The sequence below is a fragment of the Sorex fumeus genome, unplaced genomic scaffold (genome assembly GCF_029834395.1).
Source record: "Sorex fumeus unplaced genomic scaffold, SorFum_2.1 ptg000043l, whole genome shotgun sequence".
NCBI lineage: Eukaryota > Metazoa > Chordata > Mammalia > Eulipotyphla > Soricidae > Sorex > Sorex fumeus.
Window position 1 is genome coordinate 4073966 of NW_026606100.1, and position 14909 is coordinate 4088874.

Consider the following 14909-nt stretch of genomic DNA (forward strand, 5'->3'; position numbering starts at 1 on the left):
TTTTATTCACGAATCTTTATAGGACCTTCCCCCAGCACAGTTAGGGGTGCCTGGGTCCACTCCTGGCAATGCTTACCCAGTGATGCAGACCTAAAGATTCGGTTCTCTGGCCTGGATTCGATCCCCAGTAGCCCCTAAGGCCCCCAAACCCTGCCAGAAGTGATCCCTGAGCAGAATCAGGAGTAAGCCCTGAACAGAGGAGTGTGGACCATAAACAGAAAACACAACAACAAAATTTTTTCTTTTTCTTAAATAACTAAAGACTTGATACCGGTCTTCTGTCAGGGGGCCTAAGCCACAGGGAGAAAATTTCAAACAGACATGCTGGAGCCCAGCGTCCAGGACAGGCTTGACATCAGAGGGAACATCTGAGCAGAAACCTGAGTTCACAAGACTTTCTCCCCAACCCACCCTCCAGCTGCCGGTCAAAGTCCTCCTTGCATTTAAGTTGAGGAAGGGAGAGGAGGTCTCAGCTTGTGGGTACAGAAATCACACAAGGGCCAGGGAGATGGCTTAATGGGCTGGAGCATATACTTTGCATGTGGGAGCCCTGGGTTTGATCTCAGGCATTGCAGTGTTCCTGAACACTCTGCTGGAAGGACCCCCTGAGTACCACTGAGTGTGACCCAAGAGCAAAATCAAAAGCACATGAGTAGGGACTGATCATCTCAGTCACGGTGCCAGGGCCCAGGGAGGAGCTAGAGTCAGGTGGCCTGGGAAGGGAGGAACCATGGGGTCAGGACTAGTAGGCAGGGGGTAAGTAACAATGACCTTCATTCCCTGATGGAGTCCAGAGCTTCACCTCCAGTGGGGGGGTGAAACTGGCACCTTAATGTGCGCACCCCTTTAAAGACCTGGGCTCCTTCCCTCGGACCCAGGCTGGAAGGACTATCACTGGACACATACAGATCTTTGGTTTTGTGGCAGGTTGTGTTGGTGGAGATGACCCTGCTCGCTATCTGGGGAGCTCCTTCACAGTTCAGCGTTAAACCCCCCCCCCCCCACCATTTCCAGTTATGAGAGTGGGTACCAGGTGCCTCGGTGTCTCCTGCAGGCTGAGGACAGCATATCCCTCTGGAAGAAAACAAGCTGACATGGTTGGTGGGTATCATCGGCAAGCCTCAAATCCCAAATCCCCTCCCCGCACAACCCAGCCAGCTGCCCGCCCACTACATACCCACTTGCCCCACATGGTCCAGTTCTTTCTGAGAGTGCACAAGAACCTCTCCACAGCCCGGACCTCCCAAAGCCATCAGTAAGGCTGGGTCCTCTCCCCTTCCCCTGGTCAGCTGAGCTGGGTCGCTGGGTCGGAGAGAGGAACTCTTCACATAAAGCAGTGGGCCACTCTTTCTCCACCGGGTCCCAACCAAACCTGTTCCCTAGAAAGAGCCTCTCTGCACCAGCACTTTTCTGAACCTGTGGCCAGGACGCAGATGAAGAACTAAGAGGTTGATTCTTCCCTATCTGGGCTGGCTGGATCCTCTGGCAGGTCCAGGTAAGCCAGGTCCCAACCTAGGCCTAACTAGTGGGAAAGGGAAGAAGCAGAGCCCCCTCCCCCAGGCACTGTGGGCGGTGGGCTGGGCTTGGCTGATGCCCTTTCATCATTGCACTGCTTCCCAGAGGCCCACAGTAGTGCAACAGGGAAAGAGTATCCGACAGGCCTGCCAGTGCCTCCCAGGGTCTGCAGATCAGCGGGATCGGAGGCAGGAATGTGGCCAGGAGGGCGGGGCCTCTGCCTGGGGGGAGGGTGCCCTCTGACCCCAGAGGCCCAGGCCCAGCCAGGATCTCAAGTTTCCATGGAGAAGGGAAAGAGCTGGACAGGGGGGAGGGGAGGGCCTGCAGGCCCAAGGGGCCCAGCCAGAGCAGGAAAGCCTGCCGGAGTGTGGGGGAGGGGGTCCCCAAGGCTGGTCCCAGATGCTTTGACAATATCATTGCACTGCTTCTCAGAGCACAGTAGTGCAACCTCGTCAGAGCACCTGTGGCCCGCAGGGGGGACACCACAGACCCCAAAACACGCAGGGACGGAAGCTCCGCCATGGATGGGCCCAGAAGCCCCTTCTTGTACCTCCGGGGTTGGAGCATCTCAGCGGGCTGCCCCCCTGGGTTCCTCAGTCCACTAGAGCACCAGGACCGTCCTGAGCGTGCATCTTATTTCGGTGGGGAAAAGACCTCAAGCTGGAGCTGGGATGGAGGCGGGGACGCTCCGGTCCCGGATCCCGAGCAGCCGGGGTGGGGGGGAGGGGGCGCGCGCACACAAAGGAGTCGGGTCTCACTTTGCCACAGTCCAAATCCCTGAGCGCCCGGGGCGGGAGGGCCACACTCCTCACCTGGCCAGGCCACAAGCTCCTGGCCAGTCAGAGGGCCCGGGGGTGGCCCCGCAGGCTCAGGCCCCATCTCTGGTCCTGGCCCCCCAACTTGGGCTGCGCACGCTGGCAGTTCCTCCAGTCCCGCGGCTGGGGGCGGCGGCCAGGATCAGGGATGCTTTCCGGGCTCCTGAGACTCCCGCGCCCCCAGAGTGCGGCCGGGGTCCGGGCTGCGCCCCCCACGCCGCCCCGCGGGCCGGGCCGGCCACCCTGCCCACGCCCCCGCCCACTCACCCCGGACCCCGCGACTCACCCGGCGGCCACCCCCCGGCCCGCGGCCGCCGCAGGACACGGAACGGCGCGGGGAGGGGGGTCTCCGCAGTCGTGGGCGAGCCCCGCGCCCGCGCGGACGGCCCCGCACCTCATGGCGCCCTCGCGCCCGCCGGCTCCATCTTTAACCCGCTGACAGGCGGCGGGGCCGGGCCGCGGCCCCTCGCTCGGCCGAGCGCTCATTGGCCGGCCGCGGCGCCGGGCGACCCCTCCCACGCGCCCATTGGCTGGAGGCGGAGCGATTTCAAAGTGGCCTCGGGCCCCGGATTGGCCGGCGCGGACGGCGTCTCGGGCTCCGCTTTTAACAATGAGTTCTACAAACACTTTCTCCCCATTCACAACTTATCAAAAGGAACTTTGCCCGCCTTTTCTCAGCTCCACGCCGCTGGCTGTCCGACGGCGTCTGCGGCTATTTAGGACCCCCCTTGGAAGGGAGCGGGCCGCCTCGTGGCTGAAGCCTTGGGGCAGGGGGCTGCGACCCACGGCAGAAGCCCAGGCCCACCCTCCGCCGCCTCGGAGCAGAGGCTCCTGCGGGGTCCTTTTGCCGGCCGAAACTGTTCCCTGTGACTCCGGGACGGGATTTTGGACTGACTGCGGGGGGGCGTCACGGATAGAGGGGTGCCTTCCATCTCCCCGACCAGATCCCTCCCAAACTCACTGCAATGCCAGGCTTGAATCAAGTGGGGTCTCTGAGGCCACCTGGGTCTGGAGTGAGACCCGGCCCTGTAGACCGTGGAAGTTCGTGGATGTGTAGGAGGTAAGGGGTGTCTGCTTCGGTTTTCACGTGATTGCCATTCGGAGATAAATATTCCCTACTGCCTGCCCTGAGCTGATATCTCCAAGCCCCTCGTGTATAAATGAGCACTTCGCCTCTGGGCACCTTCCTCTCGTTTTCACTGCAATGACTAAAAGCAAAATAAATAACGATTTTGTTTTGATATTTGGGGGCACACCTAGTTCTGCACGGGAGAACCTCATGGAGAATCAGGATTCAAATCAGGGTTTCAAGTCACAGTCTCCTGCTCCACAAGCACCTTGTTGTTTTGTTTTGTGGGGGGGCCACACCCAACTTGCTAAGGGCTTATTTCTGGCTCTGGAATCCCACTCCTGGTGGGATCTGGGGACGCATATGTAGTGCCCGAGATCAATCTCAGGCCAACCCTGTACAAGGCAAGCCCCCTACCCACTTAATATCAGGTCCCACCACATTAACCTTTGTACTCTTGCTGACCCAAGAGCAAATTTTTTTGAGGAAATAGGACTGACTTTAGATTTTTTCCCCCCTTCATTATTTGGGGGACTACACCCAGCAGTGCTGGGGTGGGATGCAGTACACACAGATTGCTGTTGGGGAACCATGTGGTGCCAGGATTGATTCAGCCTTCTGTATATAAGTATATACTCCAGCCCATTAAGCCATCTTTCCTGCCCTGACTTTGAACCTTTGTGAAACTTTGTTGCCACTAGGACAAACCTATAAAAAAATTAATATTTTCAGTGCTGAGATTGAACTTAGGGCTTCATATATTCAAGGGGCATAAATAAACTCTACCATTAGCCACATCCCCAGCCCCTAAAGTTGATATTTGATGATACTTGATCCAGTTTCATAGGGTTATTGCTAAAAGCAGGTGAGATGCTATGCAAATTGTTGGCCCAAAGGCAGACCTTTAGTGTTCAATAAATGTGGGTCCTAGGGCTGGAGCAATAGTACAGTGGGAAGGACATTTGCCTTGCATGCAGCTGACCAGATTCAATCTCTGACATCCCATATGGTCCCCTGAGCACTGCCAGGAGTAATTCCTGAGTGCAGAGCCAGGAATAATCCCAGAGCATTGCCAGGTGTGACCCAAAATGCAAAAAATAAAATCTTTTTTAAAAAATGCGGATCCTAGCAATATTTGCACCGGCTCTCAGAGCCTGAGAGTTCAAGGTAGGGGCTGGCATCATTTTACTACTCAAGTGGTGATGAGGGTTACAAGGACCACGTTGGTGGTGTTCAGGGTTTATGAAGATCCAACTCAAGGCCTAAAACATGCAGAGCATGTGCCCCAGCCCTGTGAGTTATCTAGCCTGCCGTTCTTCTATCTTGTCCTGCATTCTGTCTAGAGTCATCTTACTCATTCCTTTGTCTTTGGATGTCAAAGACTCCTACACGCTGTACACCCTTGGATTGGCCCTTAATACTCCTCAGTTCTTATGGGGGAGAGGTGATAGGGAGGAAATATACAGAGCAGAAGTGCCCCCCTACAGTCTCTGGAATGAACTAGAGCCTCGCTTCTTAAACTGTCCATTGAAACTCTCATATGGTGACTAAATGTTGGTTTGGAGGCCATGCCCAGCAATGTTCAGGATTTACTACTGACTTTGCACTCAAGAATCACTCCCGCTGGGCTCAGGGGACCAGGAATCAAACCAGGTCATCTGTGAGCAAGGCAAGCACCTTTCCTGCTGTACTGTCACTCTGGTGCTAAAATCAGGACTTCTTTAAAAATAAAATTAAAGAAAAAAAGAAAAGAAAAAAAATCAGGGCATGTGCAACCCTTTTCTGTTTTTGCTTTTATTGGGAGGGGCCACATCCAGAAGTGCTCAGGGCTTACTCCTGGTTCTATGTTCTGAGATAATTTTTGGACAGTGCTCCATAACCATAATTTTTTGGACCATATGCACCATAACCAAGTCAACCATGTGCAGAGCAAGAGCTTTAACTTCTATCTTTCTCTTTGATCCCCTCATAACCCTTTACACTTAAGAAGTTGTGTGGGGGCTGGAGTGATACCACAGCGGGTAGGGCGTTTGCCTTGCACGTGGCCAACCTGGGCTTGATTCCCAGCATCCCATATGGTCCCCCAGGCACCGCCAGGAGTGATTCCTGAGTAACTCCTGAGCATTGCCGGTGTGACCCCCCCCAAAAAAGATGTGGGGGGGCTGGGGGATGGGGGGAAGTGTTTTTGTTTTGGGTCACACTCAGCAATGTTCAGGGCTTATTCCTGGTTCTGAGCTTAGGGATCACTCTTGGCAGGGTTCAGGGGACCATATGGGGTGCTAGGAACCAAACCAGTTTTGACTGCATGCAGGGCAAGCACTGTACCTGGAGTACTATCTCTCCAGTTCCTCAGTTTTGGGTTTTTTTTTTTGCTTTTTGGGTCACACCTGGCGATACACAGGGGTTACTCCTGGCTCATGCACTCAGGAGTTACTCCTGGCAGTGCTCAGGGAACCATATGGGATGCTGGGAATTGAACCCGGGTTGGCCGCATGCAAGGCAAACGCCCTACCCGCTGTGCTATCGCTCCAGCCTCTCCTCACTTAAGTTTTTAGTGCAATCAAAGGTATATAAAAGAGGTATAAAAATCACACATTTACTGATAATAGTAATTTTGTTTTATTTGTATTTTGACCCATACCTGGTAGTTCTCAGGAGCAACTTCTGATATTGTGCTGAGAGATTGCTTCCAGAAGTGCTCAGGGGACCATTGGAATCAAACCCAAACCTCCCCCAGGCAAAGCATCTGCTCAGCCTGTTGAGATATTTCTCCTGCCTCATTACTTTATTCTTTATTACTTTATACTTTATTTGGGCTCAGGATTTACTCCTGTCTCTATGCTTAGAGGTCAATCCTGGCAGGCAAGTTCCCACCATATGGGATGCCAGGGATCAAACCCAGATTGGCTGCATGTAAGGCAAGCACCCTACCCACTATACTATCTCTCTGGCCCCAATGTTAATTTATTTTCAAATAAGTTTTTCCTTAGTCCCATGTTCAACTACATAGTTGCATGACCCCAAATAGGGTTGTGGCTCACTGTTAGGAAGCTTGGGATTCAAGGAACTCTATTCTGGGCTTACACAAGGTGGTCCAGACTATTGGTGTCCACCCAAATGCCCTTGGCACTCAGCTGTGCAGCAGAGATGCTCACTGCCAGCACCTATGGCTCACCTAGATGCTTTGCTTTGGCTTCAGGAGCTCTTGACTTGATGTATAAGGCCAAGTAGGAAATGCTTGGGACAATTCCCAGGAGAGACTTGTTGGTTAGATGAGCAACCCTGTTTCTACACTGTCATCTGGAATTCCCCGGTAGGATGAAACTCCAGCAGTCACAGGGGTGACACACTTGACTAGGCAGCCTTCAGCAGCTGCTCCTGTTCCCTCTCTGATCCATTCTCCACCTGCTCCTGTCTCAGGTCAGGTGAATGATGGGCAAAGAGCTTAGATTAAGGGGTTAGGGGAGGTCTCCCAGAGATACTCAGTCGGCAATGCAGACCTTATGGCCAATGTTCAGGCCGAGCCAGCGGGGCTTAGTGGGAAACCACCAGGGATACTACACCTGGTGGTGCTGGTGGATAGTGGGGGTGGCAAAGGAGAGGAGAAGGTGTGCAGGGAAAGTACCGTGAAGTACTGGACCTCCTGCTTCAGGACCTCCTGCTGCCTGACATGCACTTCAGTCCTTTGTATGATCTTCCGAGCCCCACAACAGTATAGAATTGTAGCCAGTGCTCAGTGGTGGAGTGGGGGCGCCAGGAGTGGGGACGTCTCTGTTTGAGAAGAGCAGGAGCTAGCCAGGGGACAGATGGGGGACAATAGGCCTTGGGGCCTACCCAGGACCCTCCTCCCCTCAGGCTTCAACAATTGGCTGGAATTTCTCTCCACCCGCCCGAGGTCATTAGTTTTCTGAAATGTCAAGTGCTCTGCCACACTCTAGCCCATTCCAATCAGTTGCCACCCTAGCCTGTCCAGGACTCTTTGTTCTCATTCAAGAAAATGACTTCCACTACCCTCAAGAGGTTCTCTTATTAAAGCCACACTGCTTGGTCTAAGACTGTAATCCCAGTCATCGCCTCTAGAGGTCACCCACCGACCAACAAATCAGTTAATTTCCTTTATTAAAGACTAATTTATTGTTCCTGCCTTTATTCACTGTCATGAGGGCTATCAGGGCCATATCCATCGATCCATCGGTGTTTAAAAGGGCCACATGTGGGGGCTGGAACGATAGTACAGCATTGTAGGTTGGGTATTTGCCTTGCATGCATCTGACCTGGGTTTGATCCCTGGCACCATGTATGGCACCCTTTTGCCTGCCAGGAGTGATCCCTGAGCCAAGGGTAAGTCCTGAGCACTGCTGGGTGTGGTCAAAAAAAGGGGAGGGCGGGCATATGGTGTTGGAGCAACATATTTGAACATAACAAGGCATGTGCTCTGCTGCTTGAGTCACATACCTGACACTTGTTCCTACCTTTAGATTGAAGTGCTTGGGGTAGGAGTGATAGTATAGTGAATAGGGCACTTGAGTTGCATGCAACCAACCTGGGTTAGTAATTACAACCACCAGGAGTAATTTCTGAATGCAGAGCCATAAGTAATCTGAGCACCACTGGATGCGACCCTCCCAAAAAAAAATTGAAATGCTTCATGTGGGGTGTTGAGTGTGTAGATTGAAGTGAAGGGCACTCTGGTGGAGGGTTGGTTTTGGAATTGTAAGCATTGACAGTATTATAAATCATGGCATTTAAATTGTTTTTTAAATTGTAAATCTTTGGGGAAAATAGTACAGGGACCCAAAAAGCAAGTGTGTGAGCTACCAGACCTTGACATCAACAGAGAAAAGGAAATGAGGGGAAATAACGAAAGCAGACTTGGTGTAAAGGTAGTCTTTAAAAATTGCAATGCTGAGGCCGGAGTGATAGTACAGCAGGGTAAAGTTTTTCCTTGCATGCAGCTGACCCTGATTTGGTCCCTGGCATTGCATATGGTTCCTCACACACTGGGACTGGCAGTCCAGAAGCAAACCTGAGCAGGAAACCAGGAATATCCCAAGCCCTGCTAGGTGTGATCCAAAAAACAATTTTGCAATGTTTTGGCCTTGACTAAAGTCATCTAGATGCCTTGCAGTATGAGGCTGAGGCCGTCTCCACTGTTCCCTGCTTGTATCAAGAGCAATCCTGGCAACTCTGCTGCATCCAGTGAGCAGCATAAGTGAAAAATGATGTGGACGCAGGGATTTGGCTCAGTGGTTGAGCACTTACCTTGCATGTGTGAGGCCCTGGATTCAATCCCTAGTACCCCCCCCCCCCCCCACACACACACACTGTGAAGACAAGGGAGATGACTCAAGAGAGTGTTGGGGGGCTGGAGCAATAGCACAGTGGGTAGGGCGTTTGCCTTGCACGTGGCCAACCCGGGTTCGATTCCCAGAATCCCATATGGTCCCCTGAGCACCGCCAGGGGTAATTCCTGAGCGCAGAGCCAGGAACCCCTGTGCATTGCCGGGTGTGACCCAAAAAGCAAAAAAAAAAAAAAAGAGAGAGTGTTGGAGTGCATGCTATGCATAGGGGAGCCCCAGATTCAGTGCCCAACAACATATGGTCCCCTGAGCACTGAGAAGAGAGTGGCCAAAATAAATAAAGATGTCCAAGCACAACAGCTAGGAATATGACTCCTGCCCCCCCCAGGCCCCCTGTGAGATGTATGTGCACACAGCTCAAGTTCTGTGTTCCCAGTGAACACCGTGGCCAAGTATGTGAGCCACCAGATCTTGACATCAACAAAGAAAAAGGGAATGAGAGGAAATAACAAAAGCCTACTTGATGTAAAGGTAATTTTTAAAAATTGCAATGCTGGGGCTGGAGTGATAATACAGCGGGTAGGATGTTTGCCTTGCACGCAGCTGACCTGGATTCGATCCCCGGCATTCCATATGGTCCCTTGAGCACAGCCAAGAGTGATCCCTGAGCACAGAGCCAGGAATAAGCTTGAGTACAGCTGGGTGTGACACCAAAACCAAACACAAACAATTGCAATGTTTTGTCTGTCAAAATATGTCTCTTCTTCCAGGAAGCCTCCTCAGATCACTAGAGGTAGCAGTTCTTCTTGGTTACCTTCCCCTGCAGTATCTTTGGAAGTTGTTATTACTCCCAGAGACTTTCGAAAGTTGTAGTGGGGAACTGAGACATCACATGCTTGAGCAAGATGGGGTGGGTGGTGTGCCATCTGCACTAGAATGAGGGTTACAGGACAGGTACAGCTGCTGCTAGGAGTGGGAGTGGGGATATACTACCAAGAGAATGGGGGCCTCACCTGAAGAGATGAGCACCAGAAAATTTGCACAATCCCAGCCATTAGCAGCAAGTTTCATGGTGCTCAGAGACCTCTGGGTAAACGGGGATCACTCACCATCAGACCATCAAAGGATGAATAGGGGACCGTGATATACCCGAGGAGTGCTGAATACAGGGAAAAGCATGAAAAGGTTTGACAGGATTTGGCTTCCTGGCTATGCTGGGGACAAGGTACTGCACTGCAACGAAGGACAGTGAATTGAACTAGCGAGGGATGACACATGGTCATCGCCAGATTCATCCCAAAACTCTGTCACGGGGGACCAGAACAATAGTCCAGTGGGTAGGGTGCTAGCCTTGCTTGTGGCTGACCTGGGTTCGATCCCCAGAACTCTATATGGACTCTAGATGGTCCCCAGAACCCTGCCAGGAGTGGTCCCTTAGTGAAGACCTAGGAGTAAAACATGAGTATGGCCAGGTATGGCCCACTAAAAAAAAAAAAAACCCACAATCACAGGCCAGAGAGGGCTGGAGTGCAGGCATTGCATCTGGAAGGCCCAGGTTGATCCCAGGCACTACATGGTACCCTGAGCATTGCCAGGAATGACCACCAAGCATCAAGCTGGGAGTATCCCTGGGAGTACTTTTGTGCATGACAAGGTCTGGCCATAAAATGAAGAAAAATGAACAAGCAAAAGTCCCACAATCACAGGTCAACATTCTTTAATTACAAAGGCACTTGAGAACTACAAACCCACAGTCTACACTAAGAGTGTCTCTGGCCATCCTGCCCTGTCCCCTGCATCTGCCCATGTCCCACACTTAGAGTTCATCGTGACCTGCAGAGGGCTCTGCGCTGGGCTTGATGAAGATGCCTTCCATGGCCTTCCACGTATTGTGTGTGTTGGCGCTGGGCATGCCGTGCACCTCATGCTGCCCATGGATGGGGCTCCCATACTGCTCCCCGGTGACTGACAGGAAAACCGAGGTGCCTACATGCTGGAAGCGCACGGAGGCCTCCCGCTCCCAGTGCTGCCCCGAGCAGCGAACCGTCCACAGGTCCAGGTCGTCGCCCTCGCCGTTTTCCCCAAAAGCGCTCACCTCCTAGGGGTGCAGGGTGGGGAACACACAGGTCATTGTGGAAGGCACAGTGAGAGTCCCCTGTGGTCTCTAGTCTGGCAGCAGCTCTCAGTCCCAAGGCTCTGGGCCTCCTGTCTTTCCTTTCCCTTCTCTGAGTCTCCAAAATGGGACATCACAACCCCAGCATCCAGACCCCCACTCCCCAAAGGGGGCACTTCAAGCATATGTTCAAGGACAGCTAAAGTCTGCCACCCTCAACGAGCTCTGCAGCTAAAAGCATGAGCGCCAGGGACAGCAGGTGTGTGTGGCCTCTGGAGAACATCACAGGCCAAGCAGGTAAAGTACACTGGCACGAAGCATGCCGGTGACTGTCATCACAAGAGAAGGAGCAGAGGGACTAGGAGTGGAAAGGGGAAAACCAGAAAAGAAACAGACTGGGGAGAAGGCTCAAAGGCCGGGAGCCAGGGCCTCCATCCCTACTCCCCTGTACCCCACATTGTTCCAGAGCATCGCATGGAACGACCCTCTCGAGCTCAAGAGGTGTGACCCCCCCAACAAAAAATTAAAAAGAAATACAACCCCCCTCTGCGCAGCGTGATCATCACTGTTTCTTCCCCGGCTCCTACCTCCTTTCTCCTCCACCCCCACCCCACTGTCAAGTCCAACTCCTACAGCCATGACTCGAGCTTGAACTTGCTTGAACTACCCTGCCTGGTAGCCATGGAAACGCCCTGTTCCAATGCCCCAGTTCAACTGATGGCCGGAAAGTCCCTCTGCTCCTGCTACTGGGCCCCCAAGTGCCACAGCCCATCCCAGAGCCCCCCGCGTCCCACTCCGCGGAGGTGAGACTGCCCAGAGAGGCGTGTCTGGCCCGAAGTCTCCTGGGGGCAGGGCCCTGGCTGAGCCACCTCGGGGTTCCCGCCGCACGCGCAGTCGGCCTTCCTGAGTTTGAGGTCGCCCGGCGCGGTCTCGGCCCGACGCCTCCCCCCACCCTCGCGCGGCCGCCTCTCCCCGAGGCTGCGGGTCGGGGCCCACCTGGTGGTTGGACAGCGGCGACGGGAAGTGGTGCGTGTGCAGGTTCTTGCCGGTGAGCACGTGCGTCAGCCGCACCGCCTGGCCGCAGCGCACCGGGGACCCGCGGGGGCACCCGCCCTCCGCGCCGCCACGGATCCGCCAGTAGCTATTGGAGTCGTCGGACGCGTCCACGCCGGTCACCGACTGCTGGCGGCTGCCTGAGGGGCGAGACCCCACCCCGCACGGGGCTCACCGTCAACTCCGGGACACCCGGGCCCTCGCCGGGGGCCGCAGCCGCGTCCACTCGGCCCCAACTGCCCGCCCGCAGCCCCGCCTGCTGAGCTTAAGTCCTCTGGCCCGCGCGTCGCGTGGACCCTTCTCCCCCGCCACCCCCGACAACCCTGCGGCCACTTCAAACTGCCGGTCCTCGTTCCCTTCTCTCCCCCCACACGGCCCTCGCTCCCCCCTTTCAAACTCCTGGCCCTGGGCCCGGCCCCTGGAGATGCCTCAGTCCCGGGGCGCCGCACCGGATCCGTATTTGACGTCATGTGAGTGAAGCCGCACCCGGTGCTGCGTGTTGAACAGCTTCAGCACAGACCCGCAGGTCACGAGCCCTGCGCTGGTCTTGGCAGCACTGCCCCGCACCAGAAACGCCAGCAGCAGCCCCAGGAGCGCCGGTCCGAAAGCCCGGCGGAGACCCGCGCTCCACATCGCCCCGGCGCGCCTCTCTGTCAGCTCGGGCTCTTTGGACCGCTTCCGTCTCTGCTGCCGGCCAATCCGCTCCGGACAGGGCCCGCGGGGGCAGCCAATCGCTGGCCGCCGGTGCCCTCGCTCTGCCCTCCCATTGCCTTAGCTGCGAGGGGATCCGCCCCCGGCTTTCTGGAGGGGCGACCGGCTGGGCCTGGGCTGGCTGGAGACACGAAGAGAGTTCTGATTGGTCCACGCTTTCAGGGCCTCGCCAATGAGAGCCGCGATAGGCTGGTGAGGCGCCAAGAGCCGGGAGCGGAACCGACAGGTCGTTACCGACTGGGGGCGGCCCCGTGAAGCCTCTGGGTCCTTTGCGCGACCAAATACGTCGAGGGTTCCGTGTTCCTGAAGCTCCGACCCTGCAGTTGCAGTGTTTGAGGTTGCTGGGTGAAGATAGTTTCAAGGTCGATGGATTTCTTTTTTATTTTTTGTTTTGTTTTTGGGTCACACCCGGCGATGCACAGGAGTTACTCCTGGCTCTGCACTCAGGAATTACCCCTGGCGGTGCTCAGGGAACCATATGGGATGCTGGGAATCGAACCCGGGTTGGCCGCGTGCAAGGCAAATTGCCCTACCCGCTGTGCTATTGCTCCAGCCCCAAAGGTCGGTGGATTTTGATGCGGAATCTTCTGGTCCCTGTGTCCCTAGCTCCCGGAATTAATTCACCCCCCAACCTTACCTGGCCATCGCCTCACACTGTCACCTCAGCCACGGACTTTCTCGATTCTCCCTCCGCCCACCCGCGACGACTAGCGGATTTCTTCTCGGATAAAAATCTTACACAACCACGGGCAGCAGAGGGCAGCAGAGGGCCGAGGGTATCGAGTTCTCGCTAGAAAACGCCGAAGCTATTTCAGTGAGCGTGGGAACCAAGCCTGCACGACCGGCTCTCAGGTTTCCAACGTGCGTGGGTCCAACATTCACTGCCTTTTCACAGGGCTTCAGCTCAGTCTTCAAGGTGGAGGTGGGGGGAAAACTTATACCACCGTTTACTTATTTATTCCTGGAAAAGTCTTGTTCAAGTCACTCTAAGCCCTGTCCTGCGGCCCCTCAGTAAACCAGGCTCTGAATTACATTAACCAAAAAGATTATTAAGCATGCACTGAGGTACAAGCAAAATAGGGAGAAAAGTTTGGAATTAAATAATTTTGCACTCAGAAGAGTAAAACCGTTTTAATCACTGCAACATGTTACTGGGATGAGTTTCAAGTTGTGTTTAATTATGTACAGATTGTGCCCTGAGCAATAGTACAGTGGGTGGAGCGTTTCCCTTGCACGTGGCCAACCTCGGTTCAATTCCCAGCATCCCATATGGTCCTCCAAGCACCACCAGGAATGGTTCCTAAGTGCAGAGCCAGGAGTAACTCCTGAGCATCGCTGGGTGTTACCCCCCAAAAAGCAAATATATATATATATATATATATATATATATATATATATATGGGCTGGAGCGATAGCACAGCGGTAGGGCGTTTACCTTGCACGCAGCCAACATGGCCGACCCAAGTTCGATTCCTCCGCCCCTCTCGGAGAGCCCGGCAAGCTACCGAGTATCTCGCCCACACGGCAGAGCCTGGCAAGCTACCCGTGACGTATTTGATATGCCGAACACAGTAACAACAAAGTCTCCAATGGAGACGTTACTGGGCCCGCTCGAGCAAATCGACGAACAACGGGAGGGCCTTTACCTTTACCATATATATATATATATATATATATATATATATATATATACACACACACAAAGATTAAGGCACTGATCTTGTCAAGTGCTTGCCAGAGGCTCCCAAACGTATTTGTCCTATTGTCCCTCAGTGTTCCCTGGAAATCTACCATCCCTAAGTGAAAAAAAAGCAAAACAAAAAACTAGAAAAGATCTCTCCTCCATACACACACACACACACACACACACACACACACTTGGGTAATTTCAGCGCTGCCTACTGGGGCAAGGGCTGTTTGCTCACTTTGGAAAAGGGTCTCAATTCCTAAAAGGTTCTACTTTGGATTTGGCAGATTTGGGAGGTGGAGTTGCCCCTGGGGGTGGAGATGCCTGAACTGGAGGACAAACAGGCTGTGCTGTAGGAAGGGTGTTATCTTGTGGACAAAGATTGGTCAGAAGCCCCAGAAGAGAGCCCCAACAATCACAGTACAGGTTGCACCTGTACAACCTGTACTTCCAGAAAGAACTGCCCTGCTCTGTGGTCAGCCTAGCTGAGGCACCTCCAGAATCAAAAGTTGGGAGATGCAAATGATGGGGCTGGAGAGCACTTGGAAAGGGAGGCTATCTAAGGTCCCAAGGTGACATCGGGTGGTGGGTCATGAGTCAGGAGTGGCCCCTGGCAAAGGAGAGCCCCCCCCCCCAAAGGGTGACA

At 54.1% G+C, this 14909-nt stretch overlaps 1 protein-coding gene across 1 annotated transcript; it reads right to left on the reverse strand.

Annotated features, from left to right (window-relative positions):
- Positions 1 to 10399: 10399 nt before the first annotated feature.
- SDF2L1 (stromal cell derived factor 2 like 1) lies at positions 10400 to 12540 on the reverse strand. The gene is made up of 3 exons (XM_056120737.1): positions 12315 to 12540; positions 11809 to 12005; positions 10400 to 10797 (listed from the first exon to the last, which is right to left on the reverse strand). Exons 1-3 carry the CDS (start codon positions 12496 to 12498, stop codon positions 10516 to 10518), a joined length of 663 nt encoding a protein of 220 aa, XP_055976712.1. The 5' UTR covers positions 12499 to 12540; the 3' UTR covers positions 10400 to 10515.
- Between the last annotated feature and the right edge of the window lie 2369 nt (positions 12541 to 14909).

Coding starts and splice junctions, on each gene's coding strand:
- SDF2L1 (XM_056120737.1), bottom strand. CDS start 12,498: ATGTGGAGCGCGGGTCTCCGCCGGGCTTTCGGACCGGCGCTCCTGGGG. Junction 12,006..12,314: donor TGACGTCAAATACGGATCCG/GTGCGGCGCCCC, acceptor CTCGCCCCTCAG/GCAGCCGCCAGCAGTCGGTG. Junction 10,798..11,808: donor CGCCGCTGTCCAACCACCAG/GTGGGCCCCGAC, acceptor CTGCACCCCTAG/GAGGTGAGCGCTTTTGGGGA.